Source organism: Pangasianodon hypophthalmus, chromosome 3, assembly GCF_027358585.1.
Source record: "Pangasianodon hypophthalmus isolate fPanHyp1 chromosome 3, fPanHyp1.pri, whole genome shotgun sequence".
Lineage (NCBI taxonomy): Eukaryota > Metazoa > Chordata > Actinopteri > Siluriformes > Pangasiidae > Pangasianodon > Pangasianodon hypophthalmus.
In genome coordinates this window covers 12341867-12353101 of record NC_069712.1, presented here as the reverse complement: position 1 = coordinate 12353101, position 11235 = coordinate 12341867, and the positions used below count along the sequence as shown (strand labels likewise).

Below are 11235 nucleotides of genomic sequence, written 5' to 3'. Positions count from 1 at the left end.
TCTCTAGAGTGTTAACATCTTCCCAAAACGCGGAAACCTGGATGAGAAGGAAACGCGAGCTGAAGCGGAGGATCGCGCGCTCACGGATTCCTCTCTCGCCTCTTTGTGATGTCACGGCTGGCCGCGCGGCTGTAATTGCGCCGGTGGGTTGATGGCGTCATTCCGTGGCCCTGTGTAGCCTCCCGTGCTCGCTAGCAGAAGGAGCGAGGATCTGAGGCCGACGCGCGCGGCTCCGGCGCCCGGGAACGAGCAGCGCCAAGCCGGACACTTCAGCCAGGAAACATGGAGGCCGCGGCCGAGGAGCTGCGGGCCGGCTCCCGGATTCCGGTCACCATCGAACAGATAGTGAATGACACACTGGTGGTGACGCTCACTTACCGAGATAGGAGCTACACCGGGATTTTGCTCGATTGCAACAAAAAGTGAGTGTGTTTCATTATTACTATTATTATTTTTGCTTTGATAAGGCCATAAGCTAAGCTAAGCTAATTTGGCTAACTAAGCAAACGCTATCCATCAAGAAGAGGCCAGGCAAAGACAAGCAGGCCCCCTATTTATCCAAAGCCAAGGGAGACTTTAGCACAGCAAAATGTTATTCCACACATAGTTCATGTCTCATACAAATATATGCACCAACAGAATTTTATCCTACATATCTAAATTTTGTCAGGGTCGAATATGATTTAAAAAAAAAAAAAAAAAAAAGGTCCATTCAGTAACATTACCTGCCAGCTAAGGTTAGCCACTTAGCCCTGTAAAATATGTGGAGCTAATAATCAGATAATGCTGCGTTCACATAATGTATATTGTTTACACTGTGTGGTTGTGAACGCGCTCTCGACTTCATGTATATCAACAGATATTTGTGTTTATTCTTGCTTATTGTCCAGGGTAGGATAATCTCTCATTGTTATAGCTTGTGGCTGCTAGCTGAAATTGCTCTCATTCAGATGAAGTGGAATAAAAGCCAGGTCTATCATGTTGTATCCAGGTATTTTATATGCAGCATTGCTTAGCTTCTCTTCGTGAGGTTAATATCATGGCGTTTTTAATCGACTTTTCACAAGGAACTTGTCCACAGTCACATGTGAAGCAGATTGCCTTCGGTGTGTGTTCCCCTTTCTTATTATCAGGCTGTTACCCAAAAGCTTCACAGTTGGATATTAGACACATTTCCCTTAACACATAGTAGATACTGTGAACAATCAGTAAAGCAATTTTGCTTATTCTTTTAGTGGGTCATTAGAGTAGAGAAGTTGAACCTGCTGGAAAGGCCATCTTTCCTCAAGACAAAGACAGGTGGGGTGTCACTGACCAAACCAGTGCTAATGACCTTTATTAAACTTGTAACATATATTTCTAGTTAACATATACCTGTAACGTGTATTTTTAAGCAGGACATATGATATAGGATAGATAGTGTGAAATTGTTTTCATTGTTTTGCAGCGCTGCAGTATGTGGTGTTATGTCCTGTGTCTGAATGTTGTTTGTGGTAATCATTGTGCTACCTACTTGGCCAGGTTTATGTCTCAGTGTGCTTACCTTGCTTAAATAAAGGTTAAATAAATCATACATGTAGTCATACAAATTAGCCTTTGCTTTTTATATCACAGTAGCCTTTAAAAACCACTCTGCGTATTTATAGCTACATCAGAAGCCTATGATTTTTTTGCTTCTCATACTTGGCCTTATTTACTTTGATAGGTAGGTAAATGGATAGATAGATACGTTTAAGTATGGTACACAAAGTTTCCAGAGAAACAAGTTTTTTTCTAGCAAAAAATAACTTCTTAAGCTATGCAAGTTCTTCTGAGGTTGTAGATTGAACCAATATATTTTCTATATAGTGGGTCGTGATATGACGTTGTAACACTACAATACACAAAATGTATCATGATGTTTTGTTTCCTAGGGTCACTAAATCAGTGGAGCCATATCATTCTAAATGACTTTTATTCACCTCTTATATGGCATCAGAATAGACCTATTTAATGATCAAAACAGGGTGAAATCCTAATTTAACATTCAGCATATCAGTGACTGATGGTTTTCTTAAAGCACCAAAATCTGATGACAGTCGATACACAAAAGTGTATCATGATACTGATACTGTTATATATTAATATCATATTGCCATGTCACCCAACCCAATTCAAAGAATGTTGTGGCAAATGTATGAATGTTTTGTTGTCCAGTTAAGGTCCAAGACACTAAGATTTTAAATCTGTTCCCTGTTAAACATTCCCTTATTCATAGCCTCTGTAATTCAGATCAAATTTCATGTTTTCTCTTTTTAATCATACTGTTAAGGACCTTAAGAATGTATTAAATTTGATCTTAAAATATTTATGTCTAGAATTTTTTTCCCCCAGGAAACATTGTGTTCAATCGTGAACCCACACTATTCAGTGATTGTGCAAAGCAAGTTTTGGCCATCTCACTATCTGTCTAATCCGGTTTGCTCTGATTTTTGTTCTGGTATAGCTTCATTTCTTTGTACTGTGTTATTGGGAGAGATATTTTATAATGCAAAAACCTTCTTTCATTTCCTCATTCCCCATTGTTATATCATTTGTCATTTCCTGTATTTTGATAATTGTTGTTGTGTCAGCAGCATGGGTTGAATCATAGTGATGCTGAGTCACTGCTGCTCAGAAACTCTTATCCTCTACATGGCCAGGACAATTTGTACAGCTTTCCCATCAGGCTGGTCAGGCTGTTCTAACCTTTCCCAAATAATTGCTTTGTTCATTTGATATTTCATGAATGTTAGAATGGAATAGGCACAAAAGATATCACAAATGTCAAGTCATTAAAAAACAGATCGTGCAGAAGTTCTGTTGTATTAGAAAAATATTGTGGCCTACATGTTTGTATAGGCCTGCAATAACTGTACCTATGGCTTTTTTTTTTTCTTTTTTTTCTGAAGACACATTAGACAGGTATTTCTTTTATCAGAGGTCTCAAAGGACTGCATGAGGGGAGGGGAGCTTTTTCTTTTAGGGATTAATTAATAATCACCACACAATCAAATATCAGGCAGGATGTGAAAACAACCAAATCTCCAGGCTCTCCCTTGCTGCATCCCTGGTGGCTGATGGGATTGTTTTTGTTCAGTGAGAGTGGAGGGGGGCTGTTGTGAGGCAGGCCTCTTGGCCTCTTTGTCTGCTGTCTCTGACAGAGTTGAGCCACTGAGTATGCTGTCTTGACTACAGCCACTCTTCACTGATTGTGACAAAATGGTCTTGAGTTCCTGCCCTACACACATCAGTGCTGTGCTTCACAAAGAGGACGTGTGAATTTATTTTTGGACTGAACTGCAGCACAAACCTGAGGTCAGACTTCTCTTCAAGAAAGACAATGGCCCAGTGTTTCATAGTTCAATTTGATTTACTGTTGTCCTTCATAAGACAGTTAGATGAATAGCTAACCATTAGTATGAATGTACTGCATTTTATAATTAGGTTTAAAATAGAATATTTCAAACAGTTCTCACAATGCAGGTTTAATGATCATAATAGTTTCCTTTTTTATTCTGCCTTGCTGACAGATTAGTAACTTGATTCAGTTCAAGCACCTTGTAAGCTTTTAGACTTGTAGTGCTGTGTTATCAAGATCAAAGTTGCCAGTGCTTTACCTGGAATTTCAGTTCCAGGGACTACAGGTAACTCTCTGCATGTTGCGACACAGTGTTTCAGAGTAGGAAATCACTGCTACTAAACAAAATGAGATTTCCAACTTGCAGTACTATTCTTTTTCCTGTTGGAGCTGGTTCAAGTGGAGAACTAGTTTAGTAACCATCTCTACACTACATAATGTGTTTATTTGAAACAATCTTTTAAATCAGTTGAATACATTAGTCAGATTTGTAGCTCTGCAGTTATAAACACATTTGAGCTTGTCCGAGAGCCTGTGATTTCTTCACACTGCTTTCAGAACCTTTTCACTGCCCTTATAGGCTTTCTCTTTTGTTCCATCTAGGACTGGGTTGTTCTGCCTGCCAGATGTCGTAGGAAAGTCAGAAGAGCCTCTCATATCCAGACAGGAATCTGACGTGATGAATGAGGAGCCATGCTCCAAGCCAGCCATTCAGTCAGCCCAGCGACCAAAGGATGAGAACACGGAGCCTGACAAGCCTCCTGCCATCCCCTTACCCATCCCAGTACAGCCAGGCCAGCCTACCTACCCTCCCTACTTTGAGGGCGCTCCTTTTCCTCAGCCCATGTGGGTACGTCATACGTACAGTCAATGGGTTCCTCAACCTCCACCCCGACCAATCAAAAGAAAGAAGAGAAGGTCTCGAGAGCCTGGCCGCATGACCATTAGCACCATTAGACTGCGACCTAGGCAGGTGCTGTGCGAGAAGTGCAAGAACACCGTCACCAGCGACGAGGACAGTAAAGATGGGTCAGCTGTGACCAAGCCTTCCAGGAAGGAGAATGCACCACAAGGGGAGGAGCATGCCAAGGAGGCCCCACCTAAAGGACTCAGGAAGGAAGACGGAGATGCCACAAGGGAAACCAAGAGACGAGATGAGGCTCCATGCTATGAAAGCAAGCGTTGTCGAAAAGAGAGAAAGGAAGATGAGAAGTTCCCGGGCGGTGATGTAGTACCTCACAGCCCGGTGATAAAGATCTCCTATAGCACTCCACAAGGGAAAGGGGAGGTAATGAAAATCCCATCCAGAGTTCATGGTTCTGTGAAGCCCTTCTGCCCCAAGCAGCTGATGCAGAATGGGCTCGGGGAGCATGACAACAGCCGCGAGCCCAGAAAAGAGACACGATCTGCTATCGAGTCTATCCGGACTGGCCTTACTGTGTCTATCCCCAAACTCAAACTCCCAAAGCTGACTGATCAGGACATCCCATCACCCAAAATCCGCTTAAAGTCCCGTGGGGATGGTGTGGAGCGTGTGTCTGTGTATGAGGCAGAACTGGTGGGGGAGGCAAGGCGCAGGAGTCCCAGGATTCCTGGTTCGGGTCTGGCCCGACCTGAGGACTCTGGGGATAAAAATGCTCTGGAACTGTGGTCAGGTGAGGAAACTGAGCGGCACGGTGACCTCACGCTCCTCATCAACTTTGGCAAGCGCAAGGCAGACTCGTCCAGCCTTTCAGTGTGTAGCAGCGACAGCCTGGACGAGTCCAAATCATTCAGCTCGGATGGGACATCGCCAGAGTTGTGCGAGCTAGCACCCGGCGAGCATGTTATTGGTGTATCGTCCTCGGTGTCGACGACATCATCAGCATCACGGGCCGAGGGTAGGACGGTGCCACCGCTGACTGTGAGGTTACACACGCGCAGCATGAGCAAGTGCATAACGGAGGAGGGCCACGCTGTAACCGTTGGTGATGTAGTCTGGGGAAAGATACATGGCTTCCCCTGGTGGCCAGCCAGAATCCTGAGCATTAGCGGCACTCGGCGAGAGGAGGACGAGGCAGATGCACCATGGCCCGAAGCCAAAGTGGCCTGGTTCGGCTCGCCCACCACCTCACAGCTTTCCGTGGCTAAACTTTCACCCTTCCGTGAGTTCTTCCGGCTGCGCTTCAACCGCAAGAAAAAGGGCATGTACCGGCGCGCCATCATTGAGGCGGCTAAAGCAGTGGGCCACATGAGCTCTGAGATCACCTCTCTGCTGTCACACTGCGAAACATAGGTGAGGCATCATCTCTGCATCTCTGTTTTCTTTAAATAATTTTGAATGTTTCGATGTTCGTTTCCAGCACTCTTTTCTAACAGTATGCGTCAACAGGCAAGTTCTCTGTGCAACATCCTGTTAGTTTCTCTGAAGTCTTCTGAGGCAAATGACACCAATTGCAGGATGGAGTAATGTGGCTCGCCATGCAGCAGCAAAGGTTAAGCAAATCTGGCCTTTATGTGAATGCATCTGGTGGCCATGTAGTGTTTAGCCAATTGGACAACCCAGTGAAAGACTTTACTTCTAAACATTATTCAACATTAGGATTCTTGTTGATTGCATTATTTGAGAAACTAAACATTACAAATTGTAAATCATCTGACGCTTGTTAGGCTATTTGCCAATGTCAGCTAGGTTCCTTGCTAGTGAGCTAGGTTCTTTGCTAGTAATTCAATTAAATTTTATTGTCATAACCCACACACACTCGGGGGTGTATAGTAAAATGAAATGTAGTTTAGCTAGCCTCAGACAAGTGTTAGTACAAACAAAAGACAGAGGACATGAGGTGAGTAGCAGCCTCAGACAGGACACTGAACACAGTACACAGAAGGTGTGGAGGCAGTTTTAGGTCATTTAATTTAACAGCCATAGCGAAACCTATTTAAACATAGAAACTACAGTGCAGCAACAGAATCTGCAAGTGGACACGTGCATCATTCTTTGTTGTACTATAACACTATTACTTTTATAGGTTTTCCAGCATAGCAATACCAATACCAATACAATGTGTCATAGAAATGTTTTCCATCTTAAATTTTCAGTTCATAGGTCTGATCTATTCTTGGAGCCATGTCACTGTTTATTAAGTTCTGGGCCCATATTAAAAAAAATATATCAACGTTCCTAAGAGTTTCATCTTTAAACCTATTCATGAAACGTTTAACAACGAGTTTTGAAACTAAGAGTAAGGGCAGGGTCAACCTTTTTGTTACAGGGGACTGCATGTTTCATTAATAGCAATTCACAGCTGGCGTGGTAGTGGCCTGCACACTAAACTCAGTGCACAATGTTATAAAAAGACAATGAAAATGAAAGTATTGCTGATTTCATGCATGAAAACAGTTACCTAAAAGCTCCCATAAATGCCACTGTCATTTAATCAAATGCCATCATCAGTAGCAATGATTGATTTAAATATCAGTCTGGAGAAGGCGTTTTAAACACTGCTTGCGAATGATATTTGCTGTTCATCTTCACTCTCATAACTGCAATTTCCATGTAGCTAAGTAGTAGACAGTTGTGTTTAATCTCCAGTGATGTTTAATAGGTGATGTGAGCACACTTAAAGCTCCACAATCATTGAAATGCTCCCATAATCATCACAATACCTTTTTCTTTCTTTGTATTTCCCCCATTTTTCTCCCCCAATTTTGATCCAACGTGTGTCATATACACGTTACGTCATTACAGCTGGTAAAAAATCTCAGAAGCTGGTTACAAGTCGACTGTAGCTGCAAGTCACTAGCATTAGCATCAGGGTTTTTGTTTGTTTTTTAAATTACCTGTTAACAAAGTCAGGAATGCTTGCAAAACTGAAGTCGGGACTGTAAATACACTTAAGGATTTATTAGCTGTAACTGTGCTCATTATAAAATTGAAATAAAATTGTATAAACTAAGCATGCATTACTGTCAACAGCAATGGCAGTACTTGTGTAGTGAAGTAGCTCTGATAAACTTGTTTCACTTTCTTAAGCTTCCCTTCATGTTTTGCAAATTAAAACTTGGATTGCCTTTGTCTGTTTGGCAAGGATGGACAAGTGAATCTAAGATGCTTCATGTTTTGTTCCTCTGCTCTGAAGTCAGACGTCACAGTCTATTAAGGTTCGTAAAGGACTGCAAAATAAGCAAAAAGGAAACACATATTACAAGATACAACACAATTAGTTTTTTGTGTATCTAAAATCTCCGACAGACATTTAAATCATCCAACTTGATAGCTATTGAAATAGTATCAGGAATTGTCAATATATTCCAGCTATCATCACTAGTCCAGAGTCTACTAGCACATGCTTCCTTTGAGACGCGTGAAGCCAGCCAACCACATGTTTTCAAACTACTTATACTGCGACACAGGGTAGCCTAACACATTGCCCTCTTCCAAATACATGAGTTCACATATGCTCATGATCGGCTAGTTTCTTTGTATTTGACAACAGAGAGTGGGGAGAGGGAGATGACTGCAGCATTTTCAGTTACGCCACTCAGGAGCCCATCCCAATACCTTTTTAAAGCTGCTTGTCATTAAATACATCAAAGCGCATGAATTTGTTTGCACTGTTTGCAGCAGCCCTTTCGGATTATTTGTGATTTGATCTTAGTGACTTAAGTGTCCTTAGTTTTTGCACTTATTTAGGACATACCTTTATTGCTAAAAATTTTTTATAAATCGTTCTTAGACAGGAAAAATTAATTTATTTTAGGATTAGCACACCCATTTTTTTTCCACAAGTCTGTGACTTAGAGGCTACTTTTTGCCTAAGTATTTTTGTGAATGTTGGCCCTGATCTTGTGAATGTTAAATATTGACTCAGTGACTGTTCTTCATTTTAGTTGGATACCATATATGTTTTGTCTGAAAGAAAGGGACCATGAATTGGAAGTTTTTGTTAAGCTGTCTAGTCAGATGATATCATTGGGCCTAAATTTTTTTTTTTTTCACTAAAATTCGCAATGTGCTGATGTGCCGTTTCTTCCCCTGCTTCAAAGTGGGAAAGCTGGACAAGTATGTGAAATGGAGCTAAGCTACTATAAACATTGTTATTGGCCAGTATTAATAACCATATATGGTATGGTTTTAGAAGCTAAAATTGTACATTAAGATTATCTTTGTCATAATGGATAAAATATTAATTCTGGCAGCAATGCAGACATAAACATAAATATCCACTATTCGTAAACTATTTTCTAACAGTAATATTTTATTATTTCATTAACTTCATTGAGAATATTTGTAAACTGAACTCTGGTTTATTGCTTTGTTGTACTTTACTCCATATATTCTTTCCATACCAGTTGTTTTTAAAGGTCATTGTGCTCATTTTCTCTTTTGTAACCATTGAGGCCCAAAAAAAGCATTTTACATACAAGTGGCAGTCCAGAGTGTGTTTGTTGACTGATATGGCGTATGTTTTGTGTTTCAGGAGTGAAAGAGGGGAAGGCTGGACTCTGGCTGGATTCAGGACCCTGTGCTCCCCTCCTGTCATTCCCAACCAGGACGGAGTGCATTTGCTACAGATCTCATGAGTGAAGGTGCTTTTTTTTTCACCTGCCCGGAAGGAGTAATCAGCCACCATGCAGAGCAGTTGAGGGCTTGAGGGAGCAAGCAGGCAGGAACATCTGGGAAACACAAGAGAAGAACTCTTCCTCTCCACCTGTTTTTCTACCCTATCAATTTGTTCAGGACTTCTGTTTTAGTATAATGAGTAGCTCAACACTAAATCCGAATGTATTTATTGCCGGTGAAGCACAGGCGACCTTGCTACAGTCTCATACGATTGATCCCACCGCTGCTGTTTTCTGTCGGTGTAGAGCTCCTGCCTGTCAGCGGAGTTACTATAGCTAATGAATCCATCATGGATACCATCAGCCAGCCTGCTCTAGTGACATTCATCTAGTCCACTTAGGCAGGAAAAGACGGACATCCATATGATGGTAAATAACATGGCTTACTCCAAGGTCTCTTTCCTTTTTCTTTCAAAACTGAAAATGTGAAACACGTTTTGTATCCTCTGCATCTAGAGATCATTGTGTAGGTCTTAAAACATGCAGTATGTCGTCATTAATAGATATATTTTCACCAGAGGGCCGAATTTCTTCAAATGGCCTGTCCCTTTGAGGAAATGTAACATTTTTTCCGTTTTTTCCTCATTTATTTTTCATTTTTATTACGATGTTTTGATGCTCTTGGTCTGAGGGCCTTGGGAACTGTGTCATGGCTTGTTTGAGAATCACAGAGTTTCATATGTACTTGCTTTAATTATTTAATGTGTCATGTAAAGAAAAGCACTTTATCTGTACCTTCAGTGGCCTGCTGGACACTCGTACAACGAACACTAATTTAGAGTTTTACGGCTATGAACTGCGGACAAGCTCTCAGCAGCCCTCTGGTTCCGACTATCACACCCGGCGCCTGAAAAGTGACTTCTTTTCTATCAGGTTTGGACATGGATGAGAAAACAAGACGCTTTCAGGAACTAGTTGTGTACACTGTATTATTGCGGTTAGTCCGTTTTGTCAACCTGCATTTGTTTTCCTTCCCACCACCGTCTCCCTATAAATGAAATTTTCCACTGGAGAAATGGACAGAAGTGTATACTCCTATGCATCACATCTTTATTAAAGCTTTAAAAAAAAAAAAAAAAAAAAAAAAAAAACATAAACCTGCTGTTATGGTACTATGAATTCCATACCTGTGTGCTCCGGGCACCAAGCAGAATTGAAATGCATTTACACTGCAGGTTTGTTGACTTGTTTCTCCTTCAGGTGGAGAAGAAAGAGTCTTTCTAGTCAGCAACTGACCTTTTAGGGCCTTGAGAATTTAAAGAGCCACTTCAGTGAGGGCATGGAAACCAGGGAGGAAAGGAGGTGGGGGAAGGGTGCCAAACCCAAGCGGAGGTATATTTTAAGCTCACTGCTAAGCGCAAAGCGTCTCACCACTGCATTTCAATGGTAGGTTCTTGTACTTTTTACGGATCAATTTTTTTCCTCCTTCCTGAAATGGTTTTTGAAGGAGGACAGTTGTGCGAGTGCCAGTACAGAGACACTCGAACACTGTCCTCAGATCAGTGGAATTTTTTACATGGTGTACATAAAATAAAATATACAAACAATGCTCTTGCTTGCTGGCTTGTTCTTTTCCAGATTGGAAAGCAAAGTTTATATTATCTCAACTGCCAACTTGCTGGATGTAAGATTTTGGGATTTCACTCTCTCTGCTACAAAAATGCTATTGCAAGCAACTTGTGGGAGAACATTGCATAATGTGGGTTGTTGCACGCTTCTCCACTACATGGATTAATCTCATGGCTGAGAGTGCCAAGTCAGTTCAGAGAGAATTCAGGGCTCCATCCCAAACCGCATAATCCATGCCAAGTAGTATATCTAAGTGCTGTACTGACAAACTACTTAGTATGGTAATATACAATTTGGGAAGTATTCACAAATTATTGTTGCTGTGAGTTCAATACAGAAACATGAGAATAAAAAAAATATATAGATTGTGAGCGTAGCATGACTGTCACAGTTACTGAGTATTAGGTGAAGGTGCAAAACCTCTCGGTTTCTCTACCAACAGGCTGCTGTGTAGGCTTGCTCATGTCTCATTATGAGGTGGTTAAAGTGCTTATCAGAGGCCAAGAGAGCTAGCCCATTAACTCTAACTGGCTAGCTAAATACATTGTAAAGAACAAAACCATCATCTATGATCGCCGTCATTTGTGCATTTAACCTGTGTATTTTGTTCTCCAGCTTGTCAAAAAGGTTAAGGCATGGGCTTGGTAGTGTTAGCACACTAGCTAATACACAAAACAAAAATAAAA

General features: G+C 41.4%; 1 protein-coding gene across 1 annotated transcript; it reads left to right on the top strand.

Annotated features, from left to right (window-relative positions):
* The first annotated feature begins 16 nt into the window (after nt 1-16).
* Nucleotides 17-10529, top strand: pwwp2b (PWWP domain containing 2B). Its single transcript, XM_026940020.3, has 3 exons — nt 17-422; nt 3983-5654; nt 8839-10529. Exons 1-2 carry the CDS (start codon nt 283-285, stop codon nt 5652-5654), a joined length of 1812 nt encoding a protein of 603 aa, XP_026795821.2. The 5' UTR covers nt 17-282; the 3' UTR covers nt 8839-10529.
* Nucleotides 10530-11235: the final 706 nt, after the last annotated feature.